The sequence below is a fragment of the Condylostylus longicornis genome, unplaced genomic scaffold (genome assembly GCF_029603195.1).
Source record: "Condylostylus longicornis isolate FDR11 unplaced genomic scaffold, ASM2960319v2 ptg000145l, whole genome shotgun sequence".
NCBI lineage: Eukaryota > Metazoa > Arthropoda > Insecta > Diptera > Dolichopodidae > Condylostylus > Condylostylus longicornis.
Genome location: NW_026578113.1, coordinates 1,605,957 through 1,623,776, shown reverse-complemented (window position 1 = coordinate 1,623,776; position 17,820 = coordinate 1,605,957). Strand labels below are relative to the sequence as shown.

Sequence of the window (17,820 nt, the reverse complement as noted above, 5' to 3'; positions counted from 1 at the left end):
AAATTGTAATTTTAATAGATTTTTGCTTCTACATACTTTACTTTTTAGAATTTTTTTTTGTAATATGCAAATAAATTTAATCAGTTTTTTTATTTATAGATAAAAATGAGAAAAAAAATAGCAAAACAGTAGCTTTTTATAGTTAGTATTGAAAATTATCATAATTGTTTTTTTTTTATTTTTTGCTTTAAATTAAATAATTTTAATTGTTCTTTGTACATATACTCTGATTGGTTTAAGTAGAACTCTATAATAATCTGAATATATTAACTAACACACGTAATAGTTTTTGTATATATGTACACAGATTTAATATTCAGGAATATTATTTAATAATTATTCAATAACCTTATTTTGTTTTATTAAATAATAAATACTTATTGAATGCGATAATAAAAATTATTTAATGAAAATTATTTTGAAGTTAAGGTCGGTTTAACAAAATGCCAATAAATTTTAGTTTAATATTTGAATGGTTTATTTTAAAAATGACCCAAGTCCATTTGCAATCTTAAAACTCACATTTATTTCCAAAGCAATGATATAATATCAATAGTTGGAATTGAAACTCATGGATATAGGAAATAAACATAATATAAAGCAAAAGGTTTATTTAAACCTTTGAGTCGAGCAAAATTTCATTTTTATTTGAAATGGACCTAAGCCACTTTTGAAATAAACCATTCAATTTAACTTATTATTGACATTCTTTTTTAAAGGCATCATTTTATTTTTTACATTTCTCAAATATAAACTCTCAATATTTTTTTAAAAAATTTATAAATTTTAGCTTGTAGGATTACTATGCGCAATTTTATGTAATATTTGAGCCATTTGATTTGAGAATTCCCATTATCATTTAATATTCCTTACAAATATTGATTTTAATTAACGTTTTTATTAAAAAATTCACACTGCTCCCCAACGCATTACAATAATATGCAAATAAATTTTAATGTATTTTTTTTTTTAATTTAAAGTCTCAATAATAATAAAATAAATTTTTTTAATGAAACCAATTATTTTAAATGTGCTGTTTTTTTATTTGCATATTTTTTTTATTGATTGACATTTTCTCTTCATTTTCAGTTCATTATCAAAAGTGTCAATCAAATTTAACATATTTGTCAAATATACATTTGCTCATTTGCTAAAAATGTCTAGAAAAAAAAAATCAGAAAAATGGGAAAAATTTCATTTTTTATATTTTTTTTTTCATGTTTGTAAAAATTAATAAATTTTTTAATTTTGCATAAAATTATTATATTTATTATACCTACATACATATTTTCTTTATTTGCATTTCTGGTTCTGGTTCTGGTTCTCAAAAAAAAATTAATTTTTTTTTTACTTTTATAAACATATATTTACATACATATACACAGTGAGTATTTCATGTAATTAAGACAATTTGTTGAAAGAATTTTATTTGATACCTGTTTTATTTAGAGAAACCTATGCAAATGTTGTTCCTACTACCATTCGTTTAGAGTTTTAGAGTCTAAAATAAAGATATTACTAATACAATAAAATTGTTATAATAATAATAATATTAATAATAATAATAATAATAATAATAATAATAATAATAATAATAATAATAATAATAATAATAATAATAATTTTGTAGATGGCGTTACAAGTCATTACATACTGTTTAAAAACGAACAATAAATCAAATGTCAAATTTTACTAGAAATAACTACTTAATTGTAATCACAATTGTCTGAATTTTTTTTTATTGAATGCGAATACAATTGGATTCGAATTTTTTTATGAAATCCGATTATTATATATTATAATACAGTCATGAACATTTTAAAAAAAACAAAAGAAAATTAATTATTTTTAATTTTGTAAAAATTTCAAAAGAGCCGACCTAAAATAACATGTAATTAATTATAATAGTATTTTGTTCCGGCGCATTTATTTAGGACATTTAAACGCATTAATGTATAAATTGAAAAAAAAAAAATAAATACTCAAATAAATAAATTATTATAGCTTCAATATAATAAATCATATAATGCTATTATTAGATGTCATTTTCTTTTCTTGTATGTAGTCATAAATGCGTGCATCTTGCACTTGAAATATTTTGAAATTTTTGCTTCTAAAATTTGTTTTTTTTGTAATTATACTTACATGTAAATAATTTGAATGTTATTCAAGAATTTTTAATTAAAAAATATTTGAAAAAATAATGAATAGTATGAAAAATTTCTTTATTATTAAAAGAAATATAGTTATTGTTGCTAACACATATGAGATGGCCAGTAAATATACTAGAAAGTGTCACTTTCCGTTTTCGAATTTTTGGGGGTATCAAAAATTAATTGAAATGATTTTTAATCGCAAAATTTTGTAAATTTTCATTTTTCTAACTCAATTCATAATTTTATTCTTGTGCTGTTTCAAAAACGAGTCAATTGAAAATATTTGTAATTCTTTTGCTTAACAAAACATTAAACTTGTAATACAAACTTAACCTTTTGACACAGAAAAAAATGACATTGTCCTTAAAAAATTATGTAATAGCATTTAAATAATATTTTTCATATTTTAATAGAAAAAAAAATGATGTCATAACATTTTTATAACCAAAATCTTCTTATGCTGTGTGCACTTACACAATTTAATAAAATTATTTTTTATTAATTTAATATATAAAAAAACATGACTGGTTACATTGAGAAAAAATTTATTTGCTTAAATTTATTTTCTTCAGCAATACTAATATTGCTGTAAAAATTCTTCAGCAATACTAATAATTCAATTGCTGAATAAATTTTACATTTCTAGGTGTAAGAAAAATATCTCTCCCAATATTCGACTATGAACATATATCAAATTTTTTAATTTTCTAAACTGAGGTAGATTAACATTAAGCACGACTTTAAAATTTGCAGTAAAACTAACGTTATACAATTCAGAATCTTCAAGTACCAGTACTTTACAATTCATAAGTACTGATACAATCTGGACATCTTACTCTACAGGGTATAATAAATACGATCAGGATAATGTAAGGTTATGGCAATGTCAAAGAAATTATTTTCAAAATGTATTGAAGGCAAACCGACGAATGGTTATGTTAACATCTTATTGCAAAAATCGAATGGCCAAAAAAAAATTTCTCTAAAATTGAAACCAATTTAACATAAGAATGTATGTGTGTTGTGTATATTTTTATGTACATACACATTTTTATGCATATACTGAGAAAAATATGACGTAAATTTGTAATCAAAATTTAAAAAAAAAATTAATCTTACAAAATTGTTAAAAATAATGAAAATATTTTTTCTTTTTATTTTTATCAAAACAAAATTTTTAAATTTGCAAAAAATAATATTGAGAACGTATAACAGTGTGTGTGTGTATTTGAAGAAAATCGTGTTTTTATAATTTTTGCTCATTTCATTTTGTTCATTCCAATTTAAATATGAAGATGTAATTATTGTCATTGATTCAATTAAAATGTTCAACATTGATGATCTTTTTGATTCAAGAATATTTTAATAAGTTCTTTTTTTTTTTTGTTCAAATTTTCTAGGTTAAATTTTTTGTTAAAATAGAAATATTTCATTAAAATTAGAATGAAATTTTTTCATCCCCTCAAAAAATTTATTAAAATTTTGAAAAAAAAAAATGATTGAATAATAAAAAAAATTTTTTAAAGAAATTTTTAAAAGAAAATTTCGAATTTCTTTACCTTACCCTATGCTCTGAGTCATAATATTTTTGATTTGTTTACATTCAACTAATCTTTCTGCGAACTCTTATAATATGCTTTCAAAAAATTTCATATAAAATTTAAAATTTCTTTATTATTGCTAATATTGAACTAAGGTATGAATAATAATAATTTTGATATTTTCAAACAGATGGCACTTTCTTTTTTTTTTATATTTTTATACATATTTTAAGAAATTTAAATTGATTTTTTTTTAATGAAGAAATTGAAAAGGATACAACTTAATTATTAATTGCATATATAAAGGTCAAATATAAGACGTCATTAAATTCCACAAACGGTTTTTTTGTAACTATATAATTACTTGTACAAAAAATATATGTACGTATATGTTACGTGCGCCTTGTAAGTCAACAAAAAATAAAAAAGCTGTTATACAAAATTTTGAATGTGATAATTATGAATGGAAATTATTATTCTTTGTTTCTTGTAAATTGTTTTAATTAGTCATCTGCATATTTGTACTTTTTGTGTACTTATATAGAAAATAATGCTAAAAAAAATTTCCTAAATTTGCACGTTTTTATTTCACACGAGCAAAAAATATTCAATCGAATAACATTCTATGATGTATTACAAACTGTTCTAGAAATTACAGTGCGGATTGTAGAACAATGAAAATTTAAAAATGTTGAATTCTCTTTAAATTACAGCCCTGTGAATTGTCCTAATTTATACTTTCCTTTCTACAATTGCTTCTTTGTGATTTTTTATAAAAGTTCAAGATTAGATTTTGTTTATTATATTTTATCAAGTTACAGGATCTATTCAAAATATTTAATATGTATAATATATGAGTTGTTTGAATATTTTGAATTTCAATGCATTTCGAATTTTTATAAAATCACATTATAATTTACATATATACTTATATATTTGAAAATTATAAATTATTTTAATTTCAATTTTTAAAATTTTACAGACATATTCCGGTCTTTTCTGTGTAGTAGTTAATCCGTATAAAAAACTTCCAATTTATACGGAAAAAATTATGGAAAGATATAAGGGTATAAAACGACACGAAGTGCCTCCACATGTTTTTGCTATTACAGATACTGCATATAGATCTATGTTACAAGGTAAGTTTTGTTTTTTGAAATAAAAATAAATTTTGTATACAAATTTTAAGTAAGTATGGGTCTTAAATTGAAAAATAAGATTTGTGTCAAATTCTAACTTGTAATTAAGCGTCTCTCAGATAAAATTAGTGTCAGGAATTTATAATAATTACAGTTGCAGTTGACTTAAAGATTATAAAGTTTAAAAACTGCTATTATAGTCTGATGATATGGTTTCGAAGTAATTCCAACCCAAGTCAAAGTGCTTTGGTAGAATGATTTTTAAAATTTGAATAAATTGAAAAGAAAATCCTTACGCTGGTTTCGCTGGTCCTATAAAATTGCTAATGAAATTTTTTCATATACTAGTTATTTGAGAAATTATGATTCAACAAAATATTATGCAAATTTTTCATTGTCCCCAAATAGAAATACGTGCATACTCTTAAATTGTACAAAATATGCTTTGAAATTCATAAAATATTTGTTGTAGATTTCTGATTAAACACGATGACTGATTTTTTTTTTATCATCTTCCTTTGGTTGGTTTGTTTACCATACATATAGAAACAAATAACTTTGGAAAAATATAGTCAGATTTGAAATAATGTAACTGTTATACTTTAAATTTATGATATTATGATTCATTATCGTATTTTGTGTTTTCCCCCCAATTAATATTATAAATCATCGTGTAATCTACTTTTATGTATATTAACAGTCTGAAAACCATCCAATTGAACTGAATAAATATAATGAATTGTGAAAAGGTGTTACATTTTCACAATTCAAAAATGACTCATTTTTAGTATGATTTCAATTTTTAACAATAAAAAGAAAAAAAATTGTAAAATATAATACATATATGTGAATGTATTTACTTATTTACATATGTAATATTAATACCAGTTGAATGGAAAAAAACGTAAAAAAAAGAAAAACCTTCCAGCATTAACAATATTTTATTAAAAAATAATGTTAAATTAGGGTTAACTTTTTGTTTTCAAAATCACCATTAAAGTGTCGGATGCAATTTGAATATTTAAATATGCTTTATATACATATAGAAAACCACAAATAGCACACTAAAAGGAAAGAGTCAAATAACCTTGAATATTTTACCTATTAATTTGCATAATTCAACTTTCTTTGTTTAACTTCAGTCATTTATTTAAGTAAAGAGTGTATACATAGTATATTATTATGTCCATATACATATATACAAATGTATAGCATATTGTACTTGCATACTTATGTACCATACGGTTTTTATGTGAAAATTCGAGTTTTAACATTTTGTAATTTATTTTAGATTTGTTAATATAGTGCAGGAGGAATATTTAATTGCCATGTAATATGAAAGTTTAATACAATATAAAATATTGCATCGTTTCTATTAAAATTATAACAAAATATATTGTGCAGCTCAGTATATTTGAAAGTAAGAAGAGACAATGAAGACATAAAAAAATTTATAATAATTTTAGTGACCAGGATCACTTGACGTTAATTAATTATCACTACATACATTTCAGTTTTAATGATTATTTGAATTTGTATCAGTTTCGTAGAACATTAGTTTTATTGCATGCTTACACTTTTAAAAGATAGTGGTGTCAGTAGTTGTCACTTGAGAGATAGTGGTGTCAGTAATCTTTTCTCAAAATGTGATATTTATAAATATTCCACGTTGTGATTTTAATAGTTACCTCGAAATTTTCACATGAAAAATAAATTTTTAAATATTTTATTAGAAAAAAGTAATGTGATCAAAAGTTTTCAAAAACTTTAATTCAATTTCTTAAACATGTACATAACAGTGTATTTTATCTTTATTTTTCAAAGGCAAGTAAATACAAAAAACAAAAAAAAATGTTCTAAAAATATTTTCCTATCACTTATTTTCAACATAATTTACAACTTAACCTAATATTGGAGCTACTTCGGCAGCTACAGGCAAATTATAATTAGCTGAATATGTTGCTGCAGCACTTAATCTTAATGGTGCAGGAATTGCTGTTATAATTGGTGCAGCGATTCCATTAAAATTACGTGCTTGAAATTGTGAACTTCTAGATGTAACAAAACTAGGTGCATGTACTGCTAATGGGGCTGGCCCTACTGCTAAAGGTAATGCAGCTGGTCCTGCTGCTAATGGTAATGCAGCTGGCCCTGCTGCTAATGGTAATCCAGCTGGTCCTGCTGCTAATGGTAATCCAGCTGGTCCTGCTGCTAATGATAATGCAGCTGGTCCTGCTGCTAATGGTAATCCAGCTGGTCCTGCTGCTAATGCTAATGGTGCTGGCCCGGCTGCTAATGGTAATCTAGCTGGTCCTGCGGCAAATTGTAATGCAGCTGGTCCTGCGGCAAATGGCAATGCAGCTGGTCCTGCAGCAAATGGTAGAGGTGCAGGTCCTGCAGCATATTGAAATGCAGCCGGTCTTGCGGCAAATGGTGAACCCGCTACAGCGGCTGTTAATGGTAATGCACCGTATGCAGCTGCAAGGGGTAAGGCAGCAGGTGCAGCTGCTAATGGCAAACCAGGTTGTGGACCTAAAGCAAGTGGAGCAGCAATTCCTGATGGTTCACATGTTGCTACAACAATGAAAGCGATGACAACTGCAATCTAAAATTCAAAGTAGTGTTGAAACTTAAAATTCCATACCGGCCTGGAATATCCTTAGCTCAGAATACTTACATATTTGAACATTTTTAATTACTTATGTATTATTTGTTTGTTTAAAAAAAAAAGCTAACTAGATACTGTTAGTAGTAGCTACTAAAATTGACTATGTTTTCATTTAGAAATTACAAACCTTTTATACCTATTAAAGAAAAAAAAATTTTTTCTTGAATTCCTCATAAAATTCGGAATATAATATGGAGTAAAAAAATTTTAAAATAAATATATAAAAATGACATATTTGTTAAGGCAATAAGTATTTTAATTGAATACTAAAATTTAAAATTGAAGAGAAAAAAGTGTAACCAATATTTCTTTTACAGAATTTTAATTTGGCTCACTTTAAAATAAAAGTGTGAAATTTTTTAACATAAGTTAATAATTTAAATATGTAATAGTAACGTTATATTAGCACTTGATACATATAAGTAATTGCTGGAACGTATACGTATTATGGATTCAAAAATTTAATACTATAAAGTTGATATTCAATAAATTATATTAAAAATATTCTTTCATTAAACTATTTATAAAAATTTTTTAGTAAATTTTTTTATAAATATTTCAAATAATTGATTCGAATTTTTTTTTTTTATAATATTTTATTATGTTGATCACGTTTCAAATAACATTAGCTAATAGATTACGATTAGAAATATTTAATAAGTACATTTGTTAAATTTTCCGATATTTTATTTTGATTTATATTTATTATATTGCATTCATTAATTTGTAATAAAAATAAAACTTATTACTCGTGTTTTACATACTTTTATAAATTACATAAAATAATTCATTGAAAAAGTACATAATTTCAATGATTGCTTATAAAGAAGTTTATTATTTCAGTAAATTTAAGAATTGTTATCCTCTTTAAAGTGATAGGTTAAGGGATTTTGCGTGAAGTTCTGACAAAAACGTGAGGTTCAAAAGAATTCTGTAATAAAATTTTAAAGCAATATTCTGGTACTTTTTTTTAGAAAAAAATTGCATATCTCTAGGCTAGTTAACCCATTATTTCTCATTATGTATATTAATGTTGCCACATATTGTTTTAAAAAGCAATTTGAAGAGCAATCGTACAATGCAATTTTAATAACCTAATCCGAAAATTATAATAGTTATTTAGCACTAACATACGACGTATACTTGGAAAAATTTATTTTCCAAATATGTTCTTTTTTGCACTTTATATCCTTGTATATTAATTGAATGTTCTAGAATCTAGTCTAGACTATTTAAATAAGCATTTCCGTATTATTTTTTCGTATTTCTGTATATCATTCCGATTAGAGAATTATCTATTAGAGAATATTAGAGATTCATCTTTTATAAACGTCATTCATTCTACATTCGCTGACCAATTCTTATACGTAAATTATTTTAATGTAGGTGATTAAAAAGAGTGAATAAAAATTGTGTCATAACTATACGTAAACATTAAAATTATGTTGACATTTTTTTTATTTTCATTTTTAAAAATTTTTGTTTAAAATCATTTTGTACTTAAAGACATTTATAATTATAGACTACATTTGATGAGTTCATTTAAATGATTAAAATATTTGGTTATATTTGATTTAATCTATAAGAAAAAAATCTATAGCAAAACAAATCTTAATCATTTCCTGATATATCACATAAATATTAGAAAGAGTAACATCTATATATGTACGTACATATGTATGTACATTTATTTTAAAACAAACAACACACGGACATATGCAAAAGGTGACACATTTTTCATATATGTGTATAGTAGTTGCTGCATCAAATGAAAGAACAATAAAGGATCAATGACAAGATTCCTCTTTTTTAGTTACGTAAAGGTCATTTCTCTAAATGGTTTTGAAAAATATAATACATAAACAAACATATTTATATATTCATATTATAAGATACAAAAGAACGTCTCAAAAATAGTTCTTAAAAGGAAAAATACCGTCATCAGTTCAACTTCAATTATTATTCAAATAAAAAAATATTTAATTTAAATTCTCTATTACAATTGAATCTTCAATAAATATTTGCTATTTTATTGAATAAATATTTGTTCTACAGAATTGTGAATCTTCAATTCTGAATTGTGTACACACACGTACGTATATGTTCGTTGATATTCAGATGAAATTTTAAAAGCTATTGATGTTTATTAATTTATCATCAAAACTTTACGTCACTTAAAATTTGGAAAACTTAATTTTTTAAGATTATTTTGCAGTAGAACATAATATTTTACAGGATAATCTTGCTTAGAATTTTATATTTGCAGACTGAACAGATTAACTAACCTAAAGTCTTGGTTTCTGCCTGGAGCAATCTATAATCCTGGAACTCTATATTTTCAATAATTTGCAGTTAAAGAGAAGTAAAAATGCGATGTTGCGGGAATATTGTCCTAATTTTCTCTGATATCTTAGAACGATGTAGAACACTCAATCAACATTTTTTTCTCTTCATCATCACATTTTTGAGTGTCACTATACTATCATTACTATCTACTTCAAAACGAGAACTTTCACCAGTATCATCCTACCAATATTAGATTTGCTTATTATTATTTTCTGTTAGAATCCAATCTTTTTCCTCATTTACAAACAATTCAGATTGATATCACCTTCTGCAATAAATATCATGTAGTTTAGCTGTTGTTGCTCGTAAGTCATTTCAAAATTCAAAAAAAATTTTGTACGAGAAAAGTTGTCTTCAGTTATTTTTTTACTTTGCCGGAACAACATAAATTAATTTTAATTTAAGAAAAACCAAAATCAGAACAACAAAACTTATCGGTCTTCTATCAATTTTCAAACTCGAATGTTGAAAGTATCATTTTTCACAATGATACATATAACATTACACTATGAAAAATATATGAAATACCCGGGTACTACAGGTATAAACTTATAGTTAAAAGTGTTTATACACAAGGGTTAAAAGAACAGCTTTACGGTTTAAGGAGTTCTTGTTAAACATATACACTGCAATTTAGTATTAAGTTAGAACTGCGTTTTGAAAAGAACCTTAACACATGCATATATAATTTGCTTGAAAAATCTATTTGGATTAATTAAATGTTAGCTAATTGAAAAACACTTTTGCTTTAAATTTTAAAATTATTTTTAGTAATCAATTTTTATTTTTAGTCATTTGAAAAATATGATAAATTTATTTTCACACCAAAATCATGTGTATATACATACACGTACATATATATTAATGTACTTTTATATCGTTTAATTATTAAACTAAATATGGTTTGAAATAAGGTTGTAAATTTAATGAAATATTTTAAATTTATGAAATATTTACTCATTTTGTTATTTTTTTGTTAATTAACATAAAATTTTTCATAAAAATAACGAAAATTAATTAACCTTATTGATATTAAGTGAATTATTAAATTACTTTTTAGATTTTTAATTTATATCTTAATTCAATTTTAAGATTTAATATTAAAAAAAATATCCAAAAATTTTTTAAACATATTTTTTTATTTCTTAATGGAAAAATCATTTTAAAATTATTTTTTTTCCATAAAATCTTATGAAAAATTAAATGACTGGATTTGACCTTATAGAAAAAAGATTACCATAAATGGATGATTTAAAAAAAAAAAATAAGAAAAAAAATTAATATTTCCTTAATAGTCATTATGATTGAAGCTATTAAAAACTTTAATTTAATAACAAAACTCAGTTACTGAGTCTATTAACTCTATATATACTTATGTAATTTTTTTAAGTGCAGTGAATTGCATTGAAAAAACATTAGAAAAATGAGAAAAAATATTATTACAATGATGCAGCTTTCTAAGACAATATAATGAACCTATTTGCGTAATATTTTAATGCAAGATTGAAAATAAAAAAAAAAATGAGAAACTAATGCTACAGATTTATTGTAAATTGTATATACATATAGTTATTAAATTTGTATAAATACCGATCGCAAGTTATCGTATACTTATAAGCGTGTATAGAAATTCAATTAAGATTAGTAAATAAGATAAATTTGTTATAAATATTGAAATTAATTAATCTTAGAAATGTTACTTAAATTTGTGTTTGATTTGATTGGTTTTCCAATTGCCTCATATGCGTACATATATGCTCTTACATCATGCGAATACCTGTAAAAAATGTTCTAACGTACGACTTCGAAAATATTTTTTTAATTAAAAGTTCAAATAAATGTTCTTCAATCGAATTTCGGATATACTTGCATCATAATCTTCTTTATTTGTATAGTTTTATTAAATACTAACAAATTAATTTAATTGATTAATCAAATTATATTATTTATAAAATTATTCAGCATAAACTAATTGTTCTGCATAAACTTTTTATGAATACCAAAATTTAATAATTAAGTCTTATAGTTATTGTTTACTAAGGGTTATAGTTTAAATATACAACAAAATATGTGATTTTACTCTGAGTCTCATAAAAATTGTAATTCGGCAAATGATAGAAATATATCTATTCTCATTAAATTTACTGTTAGATTTTTTCAGAGTAAAATATTGACAATTAATTTAAAAGAATATGAACAGCGATTAACTAATTTTTATTTTGACTGTAATTTCTTAGGAATATTTGATCAAATTCTGAGTATCAAATCACTAAATGTTAATGATATTTATAGTAAAAATTTCAAAAATATTATTATAGACACAGATCATTTGTATGAACTAGTTTGTGTTTACAATAAGCATATCGAACTTAAAAATTCGATACTTAAGAGTAAGACCCATTATTAAGTTTTGATGTAAAATCTGAGCTTCATCAGATAATTTCAGTCTGATATGTAAAGATTAATAAGATTTTATCTTAGATTTAATCTTAAATTTTATTGTATACGTAGACCTTTATTATATTTCTAAATTTATAAACCTCCGGAGAGCTTACTGTTAAGTCTGAAGTTTAATTTTGTCCAACTCACAAAAACAAAAAAGTTGCACTTTTACATTACCTTTTACGATAAAAGTTACAAACCATTAAGTATTAAGGGTGTTAGTGGCTCTACATAAATTTAAAACCGATTTGTAAATTTTAAAACAAAATTGCATATTTTTTCTTTAATTAATTTTTTTTTAATGAATTAAGCTCTAGCTCCTTGAATTAATTAATTAATACATGTGAATTTATATTATTTCTGATAAAAATATTTCAATTACAATTTTAATTAAAATTTGGATATTTACAAAAATACATTCATTAATATTATTATTACAACAACAACAACAAATATCAATTACTAATTTAGGAAAGATTTTTAATAGATTTGATATTGATTTAATTACAATTTTCATGTCAAATCTACACAAATGGAAAATTTTGATTGATTGATTTATCGTTTCATTTTTATTCTTTCTTAAATTGATTTTTTTAATAATTATTTGTTTTACGTATAATGTGTGTAATTCCATTTGTTGTGATGACAAAATATTAAAATACACACATATATTAAATTATTTTGTAATTTTTTATTTTATAGTTGTATATAAAATAAAAAATTTTATAGTTATTATTTACAAGAAAACTGTAAGAACTTCATTCTATACGTGTATTGCATATTTGTGTTATGTTTTTTGTGTTCAATCAAAAATAGTGTTTTATTGGTGTCATGAGACTAATTGATATCTCATAACAAAAGTTTTACAAGATTGTGTCATAAGAAAAATTATGAAAGGAATTTACTTGAAAATGTGCGTGCCACTATATTGTAAAAGCTTTAAGTGCTATATGATTGAAAATTTTTAATAAAAATGAATGAATAAACTTAAATTAGTTAATAATGATTTGTAGAAATGTTATGTACGAGTTGTTTTTGCCTTCTTCGGAGCCGGTTCTTCCCTACTGGTCCATTGTTTCGACTGCTCTTTTGTTTCAGGAGTGTAATGATGAACCCATGTTTCATTCATTGTCATAAATCGACGCAAAAATTCGGGCTTATAAAAATAAGACTAAATAATACTAAAAAGTAAACATGGCCAAACAGTGCATTGAAACATCCTCACGATGTTGTTTGTGGTCGATTGTGAGTAAACGTGGTACCTATCTTGCGCAAAGCTTTTTCATGTCCAAATTTTCGGTCAATATCCGATGTACAGCACTTTTTGATAAGCCTACTATATCAGCTAACTCACGCACTTTCAATCGACGGTCGTCTTGTATAATTTTGTGAATTTTTTTAACCGTTTCTGGCATGGTGATCTAATTTGGTCGACCAGTCCGATGTTCATCATCACAGCTCGTACGGCCACGTTTAAACTGCGCTGCCCAATTTTTAATCATTGCATATGAGGGAACAGACCCCCCTTGTGTAGAATCTGGTTCACTTTTGAAAAAAAAAAAATAAATTAAAAGTGTGACAGTTAATCCTTAAAATGATAGGGCTTTCTGCCAGGCTTATTTTTTTTTTCAAAATTTTTGTGCTTTCTTGGTCAGGCTACCTGATTCTGGGACAGCCCTTGTATACATATAATGAAATGTTAAATGCATAATTATCAATTTTCTATATTCATAACAACAATTCATCATATTATATTGCAATATAGTCGGAAATATATGCAGCTCGTCATTCCTATCCAGTAATATATTTTTGAAGTCGATTAGTCGGCGTATAAACGTTCAGTAAATTTCGAATTCCTTCAAGAAATAATGAATAATGTGGTCGTGCAGAATTTTATTCAAAAATTTTTATAAATTTTTTATAATTTTTTTTTTTGTTCAGTGACATATTTTATTATCGGACCAGTTCATTAGTTTTTTAATGTTGTGCTTTGCAATTTTATTTTAATAGAGAAATGTATGTAGGTATTTTAATTTTGCTAAAACTCAAATGTAATTTTGAATGAAAGGATTTCTTGAATAAGAAGCAAGAATTTGTGAGGCAAGTTTGATTGTGAGATTTTTGAATATTTTAGAAATTTATTGTTTCCAAACCAGGGGGGAATAAAAAATGACAAAATCAGCATTGTAATTAGTACACTGTATTGGCAGCTCGTTCATTTGAATAAAAATCAGATTAAGAAATGTTATACATTAAATAACATTAACATTAATGTAAACATTTAATGCGAATTTGAATATAATTTGTTTTAAAATGAAAACTCTATTTGTCCTTGGTATTATTTAATTTATTCGTATTTAATTTATATGTTATTTTATTTTTCTTTTTGCAGATCGTGAAGATCAATCAATTTTATGTACAGGTGAATCAGGTGCTGGTAAAACCGAAAATACAAAAAAAGTTATTCAGTATTTAGCTTATGTAGCTGCTTCAAAACCTAAAGGATCTGGAGCGGTAAGTTATTTTTTTTCAATTATATAAATAAGAATTAAAAAAAAAAGAAAATCAAAATAAAAATTTGGATTAAAAAAAAAATGTAAAAAATTTTAATAACAACGACAACACTTATATTTTAAATTTTTTCAAATTAATTTTTTGTTTTTCTTTAAACGTACAAAATTATTTTTTTCTTCAATTCTCACTATTTATTTTAAATAAATTTTTTTTATTAAATCAATGTCTAAAAATATAAATTATTTCAATTTATAAAAAAAATATATTTTTTAATCTAATTAAAATAAACTTAAATGTTAAAAAAATAATTATGAATAGAAAAAAAAATTACATATAAAGAACAAAACCTTGTATTAAGCCTTTTTTGAAATGATCGTAAGTACCAAAAGCACAAAAGTTAAAATTAGTAAAAATTTAATAGTAAAATTAAAAATAAAAAATTAATAACTATTTTTTTCTTTTCAATTTTTTTTTTTAATTTTCCATTTATTTAATTTTTTTTTTTAAACTATAATAAAACTCAATAATTTTCTTAGTTTTATTAAATTTTTCTTTACAAGTCATTGTGCGCAAATTAAAGCTAATAGAAAAAATAAATCAAAAGAAAAATTTTTTTCAATTTATTTAAATAGTTCTTGTTTAATAAAATATACTAAATTCATAAACATGCATCTTAAATTATTGTCACGCAATTTAAATAAATAAACAAGAAAAATTAAAAGAATTGAGCGTCAAATTTGTATAGGTAAATTAAACTACGAGTATATTTAATTATTTGTAAATAGAATTAGAATTTAATTATATAGATTTAATATAATTCGAATAAAATTTTAATATTAATTAAATAAATATTATGTCCAAAGTAAAAAATAGTTTATAATCACTTTATACTTATAGCGCTACACAAAAATTCATTTAAGAAACTTAATATTTGAGAACAGGAACAGTTGTTTAATTTTTAAATTTTATAGAATTAAATTGCATACTTCGAGGATTGAAATCTATATAATATGTAGTCCATTTTTATGATATCACTTAAGAAATTATCCTTGAGATCTTATAACTTAGATTATTTAAACCTGTAAAAATTAAACATGAAATAATTTTTAATTTGCATATAAAATATTTTTTTATTAAAATCATTTTGTTCTAAATAAATTGATGCGGGATATACTATCATTCTACATAAAATGATCCGTAATGGGATTCGAATTTTTAATTCCCAGGGTCCGGTATAGTCCTATACAGTTTATTCTCTCAATATATTCTATTTTTACATAATTTCTTATAAATGCTTTGATAAAATCATTTAAATATTCTTTAAAATACTCTATTAAATTGCTTTAATTAATATGTCACAGTTTAAATAATTGTGATGTGTTAATTTCTTAAATACTACACATACATATACATATAAATATTATTATATAACATGTATATACATACATACATATGTGTGTATTTCTAAATATTATGATTTATGCAAATTTAATATTGTATCCAATTCTTTGTAATATCTTATAAATATTATTATAATAATCCATTCAATTAACAATTTTATATTTGATTATGAATTACGAAAACTACCATAACACAATTACAAATTTGCACGAAAAAAAAAAACTTATTATGTCAATTTTTATGCCTACTTTAATAAACATTTTTATATATAAAAAAAAAATCTAATTTTTTATTGCAATTTGTATAGTGTACAGGTATTCCTAAAGAAACCCACGTAAAAAAACTTTGATATTAATACTTTTTCTCAAATTTACAATTTATACTAGAGGCGGTAAATTTATTCATTTCTGTTGTATTTCAAATATAAAATAACAAAACGACAAAATCAAAAATGGCAAATTCATAATATTTTTTTTTTATTTTATTCAATACTAAAGCCGAAAGATTAAAATGAAAGCATTGTTGAGATGTGCAGAAAATAATTTAGTTAAGAATATTGTAAAAAAAAAAAATATTAAAATGAAACAGTAAAACTCTCTCGTATGTTGCTGATTTTAAAAAATTTTAAGAATTTCAGAATAGTTTTGTACGTTATTCAATTACGCCAAATGATTTTTTGAAAGTATTAATACGATTTTCGGATTTTTAAAGTCGGTAGAATCTTATGGTAAAAAAAAAAAATGGAATGATCATTTCAACACTCCTTAACTTTCAATTCGATATTCTTAAAGTTAATTGAAAAATTAAATTTAAAAAACAAATTAAGAATCGTTTAGTGAGCGTAAACTTAAATTTTCAAATTTTTTCTATAACAATTCAAATGGTGTTCGAACTGGTATTACCAAAGAACAAGGTTTACTGTATATAGTAATCAGTTAATGTCTAAATTTGTAAAGAAGTATGAAGTATATATTCGTAATACATAGAGATAATAAATATTTAGTCTATATGCATGCATACATATATGAATGTATATATCTTATTAAATTAATTTTTATATTTATGTATGCAGTACATTTTGTATGTGTTATCATCCTACGCAATTTATTCGAAATTAACTTTGATTAAATGTAAATTCCTCTATATGTTTTTTTTTTAGTGTTCTTCAAATAAAAACAGGTGAACATAATTATGAGAACCGGAAAACGATAAAGTCTTATTGGGTTCATCGCATTTATTATATTAAATATTATAAGGTGTTTCATTTGTTTTACATAAAATATTGTTGCGTATACGATAAAATCTACGATATCGTCGTATGCTGCATTATCGTAGATTTCGATGCAGACAAAATCTCCGATATCGTCGTATGCTGCATTATCGTAGATTTTGTCGTATCCGAAATTGTCACATATAAAAGATATTGTCTATACGACGTATAAATAAATCTACGATAATCTCTGAAATTATTGGTTTACATGTCAGACTTTATGACAAAATTTAACAACGTTGCTAAGAAAATTTTAATAACTTTCCCTCAAAAATTATTCCAGAACTTCAAAAATTAATCGTTGTAATTTTGCTTTTGAAATATCGGAAAGTAAAGCTGATTA

The 17,820-nt window shown here is 23.5% G+C and overlaps 1 protein-coding gene across 3 annotated transcripts in view; it reads left to right on the top strand.

The window, feature by feature from the left end:
- LOC129615744 (myosin heavy chain, non-muscle) overlaps positions 1–17,820 on the top strand; it is a 96,609-nt gene that overhangs the window by 54,842 nt on the left and 23,947 nt on the right. For all 3 annotated transcript variants that reach the window (XM_055531114.1, XM_055531113.1, XM_055531115.1), the window contains exons 4-5: positions 4,680–4,836; positions 14,685–14,806. In XM_055531114.1, the coding sequence (XP_055387089.1) occupies positions 4,680–4,836; positions 14,685–14,806 (279 nt within the window). The remainder of the gene's footprint in view (positions 1–4,679; positions 4,837–14,684; positions 14,807–17,820) is intronic.